Source organism: Anguilla rostrata, chromosome 14, assembly GCF_018555375.3.
Source record: "Anguilla rostrata isolate EN2019 chromosome 14, ASM1855537v3, whole genome shotgun sequence".
Lineage (NCBI taxonomy): Eukaryota > Metazoa > Chordata > Actinopteri > Anguilliformes > Anguillidae > Anguilla > Anguilla rostrata.
The window spans coordinates 10145334-10164219 of NC_057946.1; the positions used below are offsets into that span (position 1 = coordinate 10145334).

Below are 18886 nucleotides of genomic sequence, written 5' to 3' on the forward strand. Positions count from 1 at the left end.
TGCACTATTATTTAGTGACCCCCACTGGTTACATGCCTGTGGACTGCATGCTAAAGTTTCATATGAAAGGTCCTCCTTTGACTCTGCTCTGTGTGAGCCTGGGTGTAGCCTGCTGTGTGAAAAGAAGCATCTGGTGACACCCAAATCGGCAGTGAGGCTCACATATGAACGCGACTGTGGTTGCAGACAATTGGCCATCAAAATTGGGGTGGGAATTGGATATGCTCAGCCCCATGTTGGGCTCCAAATTTATGTGAGAAAAAAAGGTAATCACTGCTAAACTACGTACATTGTGTATATCTGAACTATTGGTAGCAGCCATGAAAATAAGAAAATTCTGTGTAAAAGTATTCACGTACATAAAAACACATTCGGCTGCCCATAGCCAACACCTTAGCCTACATACACCTATGGGCCATAATCAATAAGCATGTAACGTCTGAAAAAATGAAAATGTGTTACTAGGGATAAAAAAAAAAAAAACACAACAAGCCTTTCAGCCAGTCTGGCTCTAAAACCTGATGAATGATTGTATTTCGGTAATCGCTAGAAGCTCTTCAGCTGATCAAAATTTTCCAAATCCATGGAAACTGTTCATTTTTAATCCTACTTACACACAGTCCTCACACCCTGCCTTTCTTATTAAAGCTTGATTTAATTACCAGGATATCATCTGATAATGGATACACAAACAAACCTACAGTACTGCCTGCAATCAATATTCCATTACTCATTGACAGAGGCATTTCTATTTGTAATCCTGGTGTTGCAAATGTCCTAGTCAACCTTTATTTAAGCCAGTTTTTCACTCGTACAGGAGAGAGAACTAGTGTGCATCTACTCTATATGCAAATAGCTATACAGCTTAAGTGAATATTAGGAATTTATAGAGGGTGTTCGCGTCATCCTACACTTATGCTGTCGGCAGGCATACACAGCTGATATTTTAGTCCATTCTTAGCCATAGCCAGTGGTTTAAAAAATTACAATTCACAAGAAAAAACATCCTCAATTGCTACCTACCACTGAGACCAAAAGACTATAGATAGTAGCAATTAAGGTTGTAACTTTGGTTTTAATAATGGGCCGGTTGAAATGCATAAACCCTGAGAACTGAAATGCAGTGTGGGGGGGGGGGGGGGGGGGGGGCAACTGTACTCTTTGAATTCTTCGATGTAAAGTGCTCCCATACTTTGGAAGATTAGGGTCGCACACAAGTTTCCACCAGTAGAGCTGCCACCTTCGACTTTGCCATCTTTCAAATTTGTTTCCATTCTCTCAAAGAAGTAATGGAGGGACTATGTGGTCAACGTGCAAGACCTGTGTTCTGCAGTCTATGGTTCTATCCAGACCGGTGCAATTCCATCTATTACGCTGTAAATAGGACACAACTATACAGTTTGGAACACAGTCCCTACTAAACTTTTAAAAAAGTAGATCCAACTAATCGATAAATAAATAAATTGCCAACAAATTTTTATTGTGGATTTTGTCAACGTCATCGATTAGTTGTAACAGCCATAATTTGAATAAACCAATTGCAGACAGGGGGAGGTGATCGAACTTGTGAACTGCTTGCAAACAGTTTGCACTGGAGGGTTGCACACACAGTGCCTTTTGGTTTGTCTTTGTCTTTGGTTTGGTATTGTGTTCAAAACGTGTCATTTCAAACAAGACGTTCCGTTTTGTTTTGAGTATACTGAAGCCGTTAGTTAGATTTTATATATTAGAGCCACAGTAAAGAACATAATTTGACCACTTTAGCTTGCACAGTACTCCTACAGTCATAGTATCAGTGGTAATCAATAATTTGAACTCTAAACTCTAAAGCTGTATAACAATGCAAACAACATCAACAGCAGTCACAAAAATGCTAATACATTCTCATTTACATATTCTTGTGAATACAAACCCATTCTCAATGCAGCAATAATCTTCTGTGTCTCCTTAATATACCAAACATGTTGATGTTTTTATAGATGGTATTACATCAATAATCACAATAATAGAATGTGTTTGTACTGGTGTCATTTAGAGCTCTACTGAATCCTCTGATTGTAATTTGCACCCATAACTTTCCAAAATTGATTAATCCCCTTTTATGCTTGAACTGCTGGGATGCAGCGAGTGTGGAAATTAAAGCAGACTTTGTCAAGTATGAAAATGCCATAATAGGTCAAGATCAAATTACTATTTCTTGCCTACGCAAATTTAAAATCTTCTCTGCGTAGAAGGAATTTCCATATGGTCGTTTTGATCAGTTTATATTCAATAATAATTCTCAGCTAAATGATTTGTAAGCTTGATGGGTAAAAGGCAAACTGCCTTTTACCCATCAACAATTCAACAAACACAAAGTGTACTTGTACGTAATACAATGTATTTTTTGCCAAAAGTAATACGGCGTACATTAGACACACCATGGGAAAAACAGACCATTAGGGTGCCAATTCAACTGACATTTCTGATGATGTACTTCCAAGATGTTTTCATGAAATAATAATGGTGATCACTGATTATTGGTCATTCTACTCAATTGCTGGAATTGGGTTGCCAGTCCTCATCTTTAAAGAGCAGGCAGCGAAATCCCTGAAATTTTTTTACACTGTCTCCCCGTGCTTCACAAGTAGATTTAATGTACAGAACACAAAACATACAGTATGAGTCCTGGAGAAGCATGCTGCAGTATTGTACTGTGCGCTTGGCAATGCTGAACAGTAGATCTACTTGAAGGGTCCAAATAATAGGATAAAGCTTAAAGGGCATTAGCGTATTGTGGTGGTAACAAACAGTAAGACAGTAAAAGCTCCCCCTGCTCTTCCCCTCATCCATAACGCCTGGCCACTGCCTGCAGGCAGAGCTGATTAAAACGTGTAAGGTACAGAATGTCAGTTTAAAAAAATCAACAGAGCAGCCTCACTGTCTGTCTGTCTACAGGACTGCAATTGCACAAATAAAAGTGTCATTACAATTTTATGAAACTCACAAAATAATCAGCGTAGGTAACAAAGTCTAATACAATGCTAACAGCCACTATCCCAGTATACTGTACATGGCCCAGAGTCACCATTCAAAGAAGTATTGATAGCTAATAATAATAACAGCAATAATAATAGTAATAATAATAGTAATGATGATAATAATAATAATAATAATAATATTACTGATATTTCTAATGCCATTTTAGTGATAATACTCGTATAATTTATTTATATTAATCTATCAATAATATTTCCAAAAGAAAAAAACAGTATTCTTTCAAAAGATTAAAAAATGGATGTCTTGTCTACTGATATTAATATATGCAATAAGAACATATAACAATATGACATTCTGTGGGTGCTCATTGAGAGTATGAAGAAAGCCTAATCATATGTGCGTTTCATACAGACATGGCCCATTTTAATGGAAGGTAAAAACTTGTCACTGTCTGCACAGTAGGGCCTTTAAACGCCACCAAAGATAGCTTAATGCTGTACATCGACATCAGTGTTAATCTTCTGCTTCTCCACCACTTACATCTGATTATCCCCCCTTCCGACCCCCCACCCCCCACCAAGACAGCCTCCATCCCCTGCGCTAAATGCAATATCACTTTCATAATCCTCATTCAAATGAGGCCCCACCATGACACCATGTCGAGGAGCCTGGCTCTGTGGCAGCGTAATTTACTGTGAAATACCGCCTCGTTCTAAGCAGTGTGTTCTTCCCGCAGCCTTTCAAATGAATCTTTGTGCATTTGTGTTTCTGCATAATTGAGAGAGCCATGGAAAATTGCAAAATGTACGACTCCTTCTCTTCAGATGTCTTTATCTATCACAGATATATTTTTGCAGATATATATATATATATATAAAATAAATTACTGTGAAGTGCAGATTAGAGTATACCATAGAATTATTACTCAATCCCAAACTTATTTCAGAATTATAACATTAGGTCAAAAGCTGCAAATCGATTTCCAGCACAACAGGTTGAGTTTTCTGCGACTGCACACACAGCCAAAAACATACCCAGCAGCGCAAATATTGATCATATCCCATTCCCATTCACGGCCAATGCTTTACTGAATTCCACTCTAACATTACAGGAGAGAAATAAAAGTTTAGAACACGTTATATGACAGTAAGTGCTATTACGTGAGAGTGCACTGTATATAAACATCATGTATATAAACATTTGTAATTACATTATGACTACTTTCCCTGCCAGTGCTTTATAACAAGGTTCATTTACATACTGCTAGCACTGTGCCTATATAAGCAGACATCAGGTAAAAGCTATTTCAAAATAGAGAACGATTTCTTGTATTAGTGAAGCAACTTAAGGCAATGCACAATGGGATTCATATCAAAGAAAGTAAGACAATATTTTGAAACCATTTTGTAAAATATCACCAGTGCCATGAAGATGGCAAGGTTTGTAAATCTACAAAATCAGCTATGTTCAGTGACCACTTACGGCGTTCTATCCAACATCCTGCTACTTTATCCAGACGCTATAGTCACGGATATGACACTCATCGTTTCATCCGGGAATTTCCTTGGATTTAGCAGAAATATTACACTTTCTCAGAATAGAAAGTGATTCAACCCAATGTCTCCCCTACAAAGTTACAGAGCAGGCAAGATTTTGACATTCGTAATATCAGATAAACTACACAACACACACCGAAAACACCAAGTAACATATTTACTGAGGGACTTTATAGATGCTAAGGACACAAACAGGTGTTTTTCTATATTTACTAAGGTGCTGCACCAGAGGTTTGTGCTGGTAATACGAGAGAAATGTGGCATCACTAAAATTTTGCATGTTTGAGTTAATGCATGTCTTCTAGGGCATTCCGATGGTAGACGACAGAAATATTGGAGGAGAGAATGGAAATATATTCATATGACCTGCAACTGATGATTTATCATGGCTGGTGGCCATTGCGGCAGGGGTAATTGCATCAGGTTTTTAACGACTGGAAAAGCAGGAGGTAACTTCTTTCTGGCAAGATAAAAATGGGCGTTCTTAAGAAAAGACATCGTCAGCGTGTTAGAGCTGGGGAGAGTCACCATAAATGTAACAGTATTCAGATTTCGCTCATTTGCATACATTCAAAAAATGTTTAGCCTAGCACTACTACTTCAAACAGCTTCTATATGTCAGTAGTCTAGTCATTACGTAACAAGTTAGTGACCTGATATTAATAAAGCTAGCTGATGTGTATTCCATTACAAGTATATCTATGAGTACCTAGCTGACTAGCATCTCAATGCACTTGAGCTAATTGTCTTCTTAAGTCTGGTGCCAGCTAAGTTTATTTATTCTCAAGCGTGTTGTTGGATTGACATTGACTTTTTCTTTTTTTGCAGCAAGTATTTTTCAACAGAGATAATCAAGAAAATGATCGTGTTTTTTTTGTTTGTTTGTTTTTTTGTTTTGTGTGTTTTTGTGTGTGTGTGTGTGATGTAATTACAGTCTTGTTTGACAGTAATGGTAAAATTGCAATATAAAAAAATTAAAATGTGAATACTTCAATTAAGAAACACACTAAACAAGGAGCAATTTACAGGGTAAACTCAATTTCATGACAGTCAAATTATGAGTGCTTCACAAAGCTTTAACCAGAACCATGGATCCTAAAATCCCAGACTTCCTTTATTTCCTATTCAAGAACAAAGCTTCTCTAGCTTTTTTTCATTATTCCCTAGTCTACCCAAATGCAAAGCACTATCATGGAACTACAGCAAATATCCTGCATTACTGGTGAAATTCTCCGGAGTGCTGTTCTATAAAGGCATACTGACAAAAATATATATATATATCATTTTTTGGGATTCAATTTTATGATATTAGACCTACTGTTTTTAATATTCAGCTGTGGCTGAATATTTAAATTTCAGACAAGCCAAATGGTTAAAACACAGGAGGTGTGCTCAGATATCAAGCTGGGACTATATTTAAGTATCCAACTATCTTGACCTCAATCAATTTAAATGCGAATGACTTGCACACATGTAATGTTTTGCTAGCATAAAGCAGAAAGTTCCTCATATTAACAGCTACTATTTGATGGGTGGGTTAGAATCAGGAACAAGGGCTTGAAAATCCAGTAATTATTTTACTGCACAACTGACTGTTGCTGTTTAGTATGACCGATGCAGCTTCATGAAATAAATAAATTAATAAATAAAGTTTATTCATACAAGTACATGTCAGTTATAAATCAACATACCACCAAAATAGTGATGTTAAACATTTTTTTCGATCAATATAAAAAAATTCGGTCTTCATCATTTGATGGGGAAAAAAGTATAAACTCTGATCACCAGTCTCAAGCCAATCTAGTTACTGGTACTGAGCTAACATGATACAGTCACTAATATATAAATGCACATTTTATTCTGAAAGAAAGACCTGTATTCAATCAACATTTGTTCTTGGCTTTGACTAACAGGCAAATGTAAGCATTACATGTTATCTTCAGAAACTCTGAAATAATTTTAAAGATTGCTGGACTTATCAAACTGTTTTTTATTTGATTAAAAAAGTCAAAGATAACATATTCACATATATGGCCATTATGGTGTTCTTTGGCATTCATAATTTAAATTAAACTTAAACAGTATTTTATGTTAAAAAAATATATATATTTATATATAATATGCAACCTAAAAGACTTTTTCACAAGAAGCCATTTGTGGACTTTAAAATATAGAACTATTGTGGGACTGAAAAGAATTCAAAAAGCAGCGTGTTTTCCGAGCACAAAGACAAGAACCAAACATTCAGAACAGTGATTTTTCTGTGTGTATTTAATTAAACCCCTTATCATGGCAAGCACACTAAGTGAGCACATGAGGTACAGTACACTGGGTCAATGGCACAGAACAGAGTAAAGTGCAGCCTGATTTCATCCAGCTCTGAATGGCCAGGGATAAGATGAAGCGCACGGCCTGGTCAGTGCACTGAAAACAACCGGGCCATCCCACTGGAATCGCTACTGTGACAGTGAGCAAAACCTCCATATACATATATATTGATACATTCTGTATATTTAACGGCAAAGAATTTCCTATTGGAGAGAGAATTCTCATTAAAAACACATCAAAAAAGACTTAGAACTGCGGAAGGAGCGTCGAGACCCCAAGCTCTTAATGAGCAAGCTAAATAAACAGTGAAGAGCCTCAACAAAGATGATTTTATGATGAAGTTAGTTGATTCATTGTAATCATGTATCTTTTCATCATAATTCAGATGACTAGAAAGGAACGTCAGTTTTTATTAACTGACTGACATGATGAAACTACGCATAAGTTGAAGTAACCCTTTTTAAACTAAAATAAATGGACAGCATCTGGTATACAATAGCTTTGGTTACGTCTGATAAACATCAAGACTAATCAAGATATTTGCAGGTAATTTTGAGAACTATAAACCTTACATACTATTACATTCTGAATGCATGCCCCAACGTGAAAATTATCAATATATCAAAAGAAATAAATACATAAAAAAATAAAATGCATTGCGTGATACAACTGCAACGTGTTTCACACTTCTGATCTGTTGGATATACAGTAACAGCTAAGTGCATGTCCATCTGTTCCAGACCATGGGCCCATGACAGTCCTTCCCAATGGAAGGCTCCTCTGCATTGACCCAGTCCATAATTTATAATGAATTAACTTATCATACTGGGACAAATATAATTTCAAATTGATATACGCTGCATTGCATAACAGAATTATTACATGGACTGCATAAAAATGCCTTTTGGCATGACTAGTTTCTGAAACCAGCCTCAGCAGAAGCAGTGGGAAAACGTCTGGATCACTGCTAATGCCGGGTTCCCCGGGCTTGTGCAGTACATGTAATGAGAGGAAATTTGGTCATTGCTGCACTGAGGCCTGAGAACAAGCCAAGCACACGCACAAGCTGAGCAAGATAATTAGTTCTTTCACATGTGAATTACTGGCCTTAACTTAAGCCAAGGTAGAGCTGCAACTTCCTTACATTTAATATGTCACCCTAATCACAGATGCCATGGCTACAAGATTTATGTTTTGTGCCACTGACCTACTTCCCTGTTTTCTTAGCAATCTGTCTACATTACAGAGCGACAGGGCCATGAAAAATGCAAGCTACCCTACAGCTATATTGATGCATATTTATCATGTCAGTCTCTTTTATTTAGCTGTTCCCTGTTCACCTCTTAGCTTCAGTGTGTGCCACTTTGTACTATTCCGCGGTAGAAAATGAAACCAGTCACGCCAAATTGAGTTTGAAAAATTACATATAAAAAATGCATGGGTGGGTGGGTGAACTGGCATTTGTTGCTCCTAGTGCATCTTGTTTACATTCAGGTCATGCAGGCTAAAAAGAGAGACATTCACATATATCCAATCCATAAACTAAACAACCACAAAGGTGTGTTCAAAGTCAACACAAACTAGTTTTAGTCAATAAATTGGCCTCTATTCAATCAACATTTACACTTATACTTGACATACAAATAAATGGACACTTTTTTCCACATACTGAGTTTGGTAAGTTAGTATTAGTCATTGCTGAACAGGCAAATTCTTGTTGTTAGTCAAAGTTAAGGACATATGTTGATTGAATCCCAATCTTTCAATGACCATATGAATCAAAAGGCCTTTGATGGCTGCTAAGTTAAGTGTTAGATGCTTTCATACATGATAAAGAAGAGCAAACATTATTTCAGTACATAATGGGAAATTAAGATGGAATTTTTAAAATGCGTTGCCAATGTTCACATATTTTTAACCAAATGAGTTAGCACAACTAACTGCTCTAGTATTGGCTGACATGATTAGACAATGACGAGCCAACTTTTTAGATGCCTGTAAAGATGTGAAACTACTAAACCTAAATAAAATAAAAAAAATAAAAAACACCAGATGTGTCAAATTAAACGAAAGGCTTTAAAAACAAATAATAAATCAGCTCACTTTTCAGGAAGTAATCAATATTTCCTAACCAAGACATTACCTCAGTGAAGTTCATTTTGAGGTCATTTACACTGGTGAATCGAACATGAAGTATTAGAGACAGGGAAGTGGTTGAATAGCAAGGGGAGGTATGCCTCAAATATGTCATACTACACCATCTCTATCATGATCCCCCCAGTAGTGGAAGAGCTCTCCACTATAATCAGGATACCAGATTCACTGCCCATCATCCAGAGCAGAGTGAAAAATGTACTTATTTAAACTGCACCTTGACTCACCCAATGCTGAACCATGATGGGTCTACTAGCCATACCTTAACAACTACATCATCTAATGCATTTGAGTACAAGTGATACTGCATCCTCTCTTTCCCTCTTGCACCTGCTATGGTATCCAGCTTTGTTTCCTAAGATCATGCGTTGAGTACTTCTGTCGGTTGGGACCTTTTTGAATTAGCATGTGTACGGTTTGTTGCCCTTAGGCACTGTAGCTAAAGTATGCCTAGTCCAAATTTACAATTTACATTTGACATTACATTTGCATTTAAAATAAGCATACTAGAAAAAAACGTATTCACTGTAGCTGAAATATGCCTGGATTAGTCCAAATCTAAAATTTACATTTTCCATTACATTTACATTTAGACTAAGTGTATTCGGGAAAAACTGTTTTCACATCTGATAATGTAGAATGCAGCTACCAAAGACTGACAAATGCAAATAAGAACAAGTACTCTGAAACGCTGTATCTTGCTGGTTGGCAAATTTAATAATTGGTTGACTTATATTTCAGACAAAAAAATAAGTTAACCACAATTAATAAAGTTGCCAACCATCAAGATATGTAGGATTTAATTTTAAAATGTAAAGATTAAAATATCTAAACTCAACAACCATATGCAATTTGACTGAAGAGGGCAGTTTTTTTAAAACTTGCACATCCCAAAAAAACTGTTAACTGAATGAGAGGAAGCTTGATGAAGCATTTCCTTCAAAAAAAGAAATGTGGACCCCATGGTGGCATGTCAACCCATGTCAAAACACAAACTGAATCAACCAAAAAAAAACAAAACATCAGGACACACTGCAATATTAGGGGAGTCTATGGAGGGACAGGAGTTGTATTCAACACTGCTCTACATACAGCATAAGACATCAAAGTATAGAATGTGACATGCTAGTGAGTGTGATATCTTGTTTCAGAGCATGTTCTTTTTTTGGTGGACCACCCTCTCCCCCCATATGCATATATTCTTATCCAGTACTCACTTGAGCTGGAATCTCAAAGCAATGATTCAGGTTAAGCTCCCTCATTATAGGACTCAAACCCAAGTACCCCTCAGTGCTACATCACATAAATGCCCATTTTTAAACAGACCCCTGCAGATTCTTTCCCCTAGTATGCAAAAGAAAATTAGCATAGAAATTGGAAATGGTTAAATTAGTCATGCTTCATAATCTTCTCAAATATATTGGATATAATTTGACTCATCTTTAATGATTGTACATTCAGATGGGAAAGGCAGGGAACTGTTGAGGGGTTGATACACTTGAGCAGGTCACTGCAGTGTCCACAGGGACACAGCAGGAGAACTGAGAAACCAAAGGGAGGGAATGGGGGAGGGGCCTCCAGTCAATAGTGTTTGCTGTGTTATTTTTTTGCCCTCAAAATTCACGTGACTGCTCAGTCAGGCAATACAGGCCTCCAAAAATGCTGGGTTTTACCTAGTTCACGACAATTAACAATATCATGTATAAAAAACAGTACGGCAAAGCTGAATAAAACGTGCTAACTTTAACGAGAAAAGCTATCCTTTCATTAGAGAATCACACAGAGATGATTCTACTTGGGTGTACTAGGTCATGTAGATTCTCCAAAGTACAATGCCCACCACCATGAAACCTAATGTCCTTCCCCCTGAAATTATCATATTGATTATCATACATATGGTGTAATCAGCTGATTATCTTTGATAACAAAGCAACCCATAGCACCATTGGGCCCAGTTTAGAAAGAAAACATTTAACAAGCCACAGATTCGTCCTAATAACTCAAACGGATCCACCCACGGTTCGTTCACAAAGCCTCGCAAGACCCCTTGCAAAAAATGAGCATGTGCCAGACGGCTTCTCGTCACGGGGATCGGCGTGAGCCTTGACCTTCCCGGCCGACTGGGAACGGACCAGACCCCATTACACACATGAAGTGCTTCTTCAAAGCAGGTGGCAAGCAATTCATCACCAGACCTGCGGAGGATGACTGCCATAAAGGCATGTAAATACCGGGTGACAAGGACCCCGCTGGAAACGAGGGCAACGGTATTAGATTCCATCATCTCCAACATTACATTGCGAGAGCAGGGTGTTGACAAAGCCGGGCTGTGAAGCACCCTCATTTTTGCCCCTACTTTAAATCTGGGATAAATCTCCACTACTGATTTACTATTTTGCAATAACTCACATCAGAATTACATAGTTACAGAAAACGGAAAGGTAAAAAGGCACTATGGCATTGCATTTTTATGGCACTTTACAAGCCACGTTTCAGCCAAGAAACATACTCTGGTGCGCTAGAAAAGGCTTTTCAAAAATAAGTATGCGCTAACTGGCTAATGATATTTTTTTCCCCCAAAGTAAAAAACAACACATTCAACCCTCTGATATCCTTTTTATATTCAAATTTAGCTCACTAATGGGAGAGCGTGAGTCAGGTTTCTTCATTCATTTGTTCAAATAAAGGCACTAGATCTGAAAAAGCTCATGCCAGAAATGCAGTTTAGACCTTCACTGCAGTACTGGAGCCATATCACTAAAAATGATGGCTATTGAGCAGTGTGCTCACACATACCACTCCTCACGAATGTGTCAGAGAATGGTGCATGCTGTCCATTTAGGCTTCTTTCAGTATCAAAAAATCCCTTATATGGCAGAAGAAGGGCACCGCTTTGGTTGTCTTTTCATTGTTTTTTTGTTATCCAAACACAAACAATGCACAGTTTAAAAATGCATCTGAATTACGGATCTTTGCACCTAATGTTGTACCTAATCTGTGGTAAGTTCATCAAATCAAAAATAATAATCATTATAAAGGAAAATTCTGATTCTTGGAATCAAACATTGCATTTTACATCTCTGCCATAAATGACTACTGCGTAGGGGAGGCAAATACAGCCTAAATTATACTTTCAGCCCCTCATCTTAGATCTGACGAGATAATTTGACAAACTGATGGCATTCTTCCATCCCACCCTGCAGCTGGGTGTGCGATTAGATGAATTAAACATATCTATCAATATCCCACTTCCTCTGGTGCGAGATATCCTTGTCTCATATTTCGTCATCAGTTTTGTCACACGCTCAGATAATGGGGAGCAGCAAATCAAAAGCATGAAAACCTCCAGATGGAAAAATAAATAAATAAATAAATAAATAAATAAATAAATAAAAACAATGACACATATTACAAGTGAAATATTAATCTTTGCAACTACTTTCTTACTTTACCATGGGAAATTATACCTTTTTCCCTCTGGTGTGTGCGAGAGACTCATTTTCAAGTCACAACCCCAAACCGTGGGAGGAATTGCTGTATGAAGTGCACTGCATGTGTACATGTCTGATCCCAGGGGGCAGAGGATTTTAGACTTGGTGTTTATGCAAAGAAGAGGCTTACGGCCTCTCTCAGGCTTCAGCTGTTAAACTGTGTTCAATTAAAATCCATAATTAATGTCTGCCCCGGCAGTGGTGCTGTCAGTGATATTAATACGCTTGGGGGATTGGGTGAGATTCCAGAGTGCCACTTTCCGTAAATGCCATCCCTCAATAGATGCGACAGAACCACAGCAGCTTCCCGTATCTTCCTCTACGATTCCAATTCTGTTCTTCTCACCTTTCAAGTCGTTGTACTGATCACTGTCCAAAACCGTTACCCCTCACAAGTTCTCAGTTGCGTGAAGTGCATTAGGCTGCACGTTTAGACAAACTATTTTACGTTTAATACTTTTAAAATGAGTTGCATTGATTTGGCAGTATTTTATTCTGTTTACCACATCCTTCTTCAGAGGAAAACTTAATTTAGAAAGATAGTAACTGTACATTTAGAAAGAAAAAAGGGCAAACTTGCAATGAATGTTTGTGTTGTCCCTGCAGACCCCACCAAGTATATGAATATACTTTTAATATTTTATAACAAACAAAGAATTAGACTAATACTGCTTTTAATTGGGTATTAGGCATTAGGCTCATGATGAAATATAAAAATTTACAGGGAAAGTGTATCTGTCAGCCTACCTCAGGTGTGACTCCAACATTCGGTCTAGCCTTTTGTAAAATGGACGGGATGTGAAGTACCCGCTCCAGTAGTGGTCATCCCTGTCTGCGTATGTGAAGAAGTCTCCGCTCACCACCGGGAATGCTGGGCTGCTATCCTTCACAGGGTCCACACCGGCTGCCTTGCGCACAGCCGCAAAGTAATCTGAAATAGTGCCGAACTGGGCCTGTGAAAGCAAGGAAACAGAATTCTCAATCATACTGGAAGACTCACACCTACGACTTAGCATCACAAATGACAAACGTCATTTATAATATAATATTTTGTTTTTTTTCTGGCACTCACTGAAAAGCTGAAAAAATTATAAATAATTCATAAGTGAATATCAAATTCCAATCCCTCCAGCCGTAAAATCAATTTTCAAATATATCCCTATTAATTACTGCAGTACAAATGTGTTTCTTCTGGGGAAAAATGTGTTGTGGTAAAGAGTATAATTAATCCTTCTGCATGCATATGCATCTGACAAAAGAGCCATAAACGAGAGGCTGAGTAGCTCTCAGAATTTTATCATTAGAAGAGTCTGCATTCAACAAGTGCTATTCTTGAGAAAAAGGTTGGAGAAGTTTAACCTCCACAGACATGTACTCTAAACTAAACTCTAAACTCCAGTCGAAACCAAATTAACACTGGCAGTCTGGCACAGTGATGGGGAGCACCAAAGAACTTTTTCCATCACAAAGAACTTCAATATTAATAATTAGCTGTGTTTTGCAGCCAACTAATACATGAATTCCCAGGAGAAGGAACCACTAATACTATAACTGTGCAACAGATGTTTGGTTTATTTATTGACTATCAATATAAAAGTACAGTATACTGCCAGTCCTTTTAATACAATGAACATTCTGTGCCTTTGCTACCAGGCTATAGGTAAAAGAGCCAGAGAAGAAAATAAAACTCCATTGACCTTGACATGCAGTTCAGGCTGAGAGTTCATGTAGTCAAAGAGCTTCTGATAGTTCTGGAACTGCTGGTCCCACTCCAAGGCCTCAGTGTACCTGAAGTCATCCCCTAGGGGAGCCAGAACCACCTTGGTACGGAACAGACTGGACTTCTTTCGGTACTGATCCAACAACAGGTGAGCCCTTTCAATGAGAAGAAAAAGGGTGTCAAAAACACTACTTTTTTCACAACAAGATTCACATTAATTTTCCAAAGTTATGGAAATGTGTTGCCTATCAAGGAGAAAACCACCCTGTTCCATAAAATAAACTGAATATGCTCTCGCAGAAAGTAGCTGTATTGAAATTCTACTCATTTGTTTGAATAGCTAAAAACACGATCAGAGTTCATGCATTTGAAACCTGCTTCAGTCCATCTCACCCTCGGAAAAGCCCAAAACGCATCTCTCTACCTCTCATTTCCCATCCTTGCCAAACATGCTTTTAAGGGTCATGTGCAGATCACATAAATGGCTGTTGCATGCTTTCATTGCTCACACTAGAGTGCAAAAATGTAACATCAGACCAGAGCGTCCTCATTGCGGACACCAGTGCTTTGCTTCTGCATATGCCCACCCACTAAATGCGCAATAAAGAAACAGATCTGAAGTGTGACTGAAACTGCGGGGGGGTAAAAAGCTTTAACAAAAATCATAGCAATCAATTTCATTTCCTCTGGAATGAAAGGCACCTAGTATTCAGGTCATGGCCATTATGTGTACACATTTTGTCGTCTTCTTCAAAATCAAAGCATTTCGACGTCCCAATATTTTTTGGAATCTGCTTCTCAAATAAGTCTGGGGACCCTTATGGCTTTTCTACCTTGGTAGACCCTTATGTTCTCACCTGTCACACAGCTCAGGTATTAAACTGCCGCAGGGGTCCCACGCCTGGTTAAGCTAATAGAAGTGCAAATGGCCTATATAGCATATATGCTCTTTCAATGCAAAATGTGGTTCTTGAGTTTACTTCACATTCAAAAGTCATACAACATGATAAATGTTCTAGTTATGTGCCAAATGGGTTTCAGAATTATGATTTGGTGCTATTTGAGGGAGAACACCATAAATAAAAAGGTTCAAATATTGACCAGGTGTGCAGTGCAATCCAAATAAATTATTTGAATAAAAATAATAAATTTGTTTTATTTCTGAAGTGGGCATGCTGCCATTTATTGACTTTTATTCAAATATATTATATTTTCCCAAACAAAGAATGGGATCTGCAAAATAAAGTTTATTGTAGTTCTGCATTCTAGGCAGCATTTCAGAAGATAAAAGAATTTCACACCTAAAGCCCAACTTAATTTGCATGGCATGTCCATTTGCCCATTGTTAAGTGGATAAACACAAATTAATAGAAAGAACTAACCAAGCATAGAGAACAAAACAAGAGATCAGCAGTTCTTTCAGCAGTGCAACAATGGATGGCAAAGAAAACCACACTGACTCCCTTACTAATTGGAGTCACCTTATCGTTGCATTGCTCACTGGCAAATATCGACTTTAAGCCAGGTGAAAAGATGTATGCATTCAGGGGAGAGGGACCAATGCTTCCACAGGAACAATGGATGTCTACTTCAGAGCACCGTGAAGAAATTAAAGATTACCAACACAGCAACCAGGACGGAGGTCCAAGTGGACAAGCCCAACCAGGAGCTAGTGAAACCAATAGGAGGGCTAGTAGCAACCCAACCAGGATGGCCTAGCTAACAAACCCATGAAGAGGGCCTAGTGAGCAAGCCCAACCAGGACAGCCTAGTGAACAATCCCAACCAGGACAGCCTAGTGAACAATCCCAACCAGAACAGCCTAGTGAACAATCCCAACCAGGACAGCCTAGTGAACAAACCCAACCAGGACACCCTAGTGAACAAACTCAACCAGGACAGCCTAGTGAGCAAACCCAACCAGGATGGCCTAGTTAACAAACCCATGAAGAGGGCCTAGTGAGCAAGCCCAACCAGGATAGCCTAGTGAACAAACCCAACCAGCAGAGCCTAGTGAACAAACCCAACCAGCAGAGCCTAGTGAACAAACCCAACCAGGAAAGCCTAGTGAACAAACCCAACCAGCAGAGCCTAGTGAACAAACGAGCATGTAAGGCCTAGTGAGGAGCTCCCTGTTGCCTTCGAAATCCAAGAAGTTTTCCATGATGCTGCTATATTACAGCCATGAGTACCACTGTCTGCACAGATTCTGGGCTTTCGCATTGAGCCCGCCCTTTAAACGGCGGTTATCTATGACAGGGTCACCTCTGCTGGACGTTGGCGTCAGTGATGGCCTGTGGAGGGACCCTCCAGGGACAGCTGATCCGGCCCCCAGGGAGCCTCTTGAAGTCAAACTGGCAGCAGATCTTGGGGTCCGGGCCGCAGGTGTGGGGGACGTCATAACTGTAGAAGGGCATCATGTGGCACAGGATGTCTGTGCTGGAGTCTGGGTCTGGAAGCAGAAAGACATTAAAAACAGGGATTTCCTCCCCCCCACATTGATGACGGCTCAGCCACCAGCAGGTCACAGCTGCCGTACCCTTGAGGAAGGGACTTTGCTGCTTCAGCAAGACCCTGCAGTTTATATGGTCTCTGGAACGTATATAAAAAAATTCTGAGAATTTCTAATCAGTTACCGCAATATTCAGTGTAATGTGAAGGGCTCCGTTTATGACATAAATCATATAAAGATTGGTGGCACGTGCGAATGCAATGTAAAAAGCTAAAATTACCCTTGAGGTCTTAGCTGGCAATATTTAATTTTATTACTAGATTGGATTGAAGACAAGCAGGCACAATTGATTTTTTCTCCATAATTCATGTCACTTCTACAGATAAAGAATAAAAGATTAAACATTCTAGATTTTCTGATTTAAAAGGCCATGGCATAATCTGTACTTTATCACAGCTTTGTAGGGTTTTAATGTTTATGTTAAAATGTCCCCCACCCCACACACATACACATACACACACACAAACACAAAAAATGTTTTCAGCCATTTATAATTACTGATTCTTACAGTGCTGGCAAGGCAACGTATTATCAATGCATTTTAAAGTAATTTATATGGTGAATCATTAGTCACAGCTACTCTTGAACCAAATCTCTGATATGATGAGTATTTTCATTTAAATTGCGATTTATTTCAGTGGATGGGTTCCATGGACTAATGCCTGATAGTCACATAGATCACTACGTTTTCTATACAACTAAATTCAATTTGAGGAATATCTGCTCCAGAGAACAGAATGCAGCTCAGTTCTCTTGCCGTCGATATTACTCGCACTCAATGCAGCTATGAAGCTGTGTAGATTACAGGTCCTTCAAGTCTCAAGAGAATGTAGTGACAATTTCATTACACTCACCATACATAAATCTTAGAACCTAGCGTGGCATAATAGCTATATTTCAGAACATCATATTAATGGCTACAATGGAGTCACGTTATACAAAACCCAAAATTACCTCAAATAACAATAATAAAATGTGTTGAAAGACAGTAGGCAATGTACTGCAAACACAAGATAGTCATTTATGGAAATGACCTTACTGTACTTGGTTTCATAAAGGAATAATTGCTAATTTATTGCAATTTTCACATATGCACCAACGCTGACAGTATTACATGCCAGGGGTCTGGGGAGGGGGGGGATCACTAGATTTGCACTTCGTTTCCGTAGCAATAATGCCCTTCAGCAACATCACAGGGCTTTACTTGGTTGTGCAAATGCTAATTTACAGAATTACACAGGATGGTCGATCAGCTCGGCATCGACTCTGCTTTGCTAAAGATAAATGAACGAAAATCTAATTTTTCAGGAACTGCAAAAGCTCTGCCACATAACGATGAACACACATTGCCTCTCCTCGTACCAGCATCTGACATTGACATTGTACATTCCAAGCAGATGTCCTAAAGAAAACCAGCAGGAAACTCAATAAATAATGCAGCATAGCCTTAACATGGCTATTATTGCTATTTTTGCTCTGTTGTAATTTCATTGCAATCTGCCTCTGGTATACCTCACTGCTCACAAAACATCTCAAATGGATCAAATAAACTGAACACATTATAATGTTGCACCAAACTGGTTTGTTATTAAGTTCTGGGGCAAAACCATATAAATTACTTTGAATGAGATCAAACTAGTGACAAACTCCATTCAATTAATATGTAGAAAAATCCATATGAGGCAAATGCATGATTTCAGAGCTTTGACTTCTACAGAAGTTTTTTTTTTAAATCTGGTTGGAAGGAAAACTGAACTTTGAGAAAAAGCAGATGTGAACTTCTATTTTTGCCATAACAACATAAAAGATCACCCCAGATAAAACATTTCAATATTAGAACTGAAGGATAATCATACTTGCATCAGTCCCTATTTCTGATTTTCTCAATTTTCTCACATAGGGCAGCATTTATCAAACAAAAACAGCACTAATCTCCAATACTGAAATACTGCATGCCACAAATGCAGCAACAATAAGATCATTTACCACGCGTACATTGAAATCGTCAAGTACTTTTAGATATACAGTCTAACATACTACTGAATCCTAAAGATAAACCATTAAATGGGTGTGACTAGCATTTGTTGACAGAAGCTCATTGATCTGAAAGAATCACAGAAGTTGGAAATTGAACTTGTGATTGATT

General features: G+C 38.3%; 1 protein-coding gene across 1 annotated transcript in view; it reads right to left on the minus strand.

The window, feature by feature from the left end:
* Nucleotides 1-18886, minus strand: part of man2a1 (mannosidase, alpha, class 2A, member 1) — a 113178-nt gene that overhangs the window by 46986 nt on the left and 47306 nt on the right. Inside the window, exons 7-9 of the mRNA XM_064307584.1 lie at nt 16494-16680; nt 14206-14383; nt 13256-13461 (exon numbers count right to left, since the gene is read on the minus strand). Of these exons, the coding sequence (XP_064163654.1) occupies nt 13256-13461; nt 14206-14383; nt 16494-16680 (571 nt within the window). The remainder of the gene's footprint in view (nt 1-13255; nt 13462-14205; nt 14384-16493; nt 16681-18886) is intronic.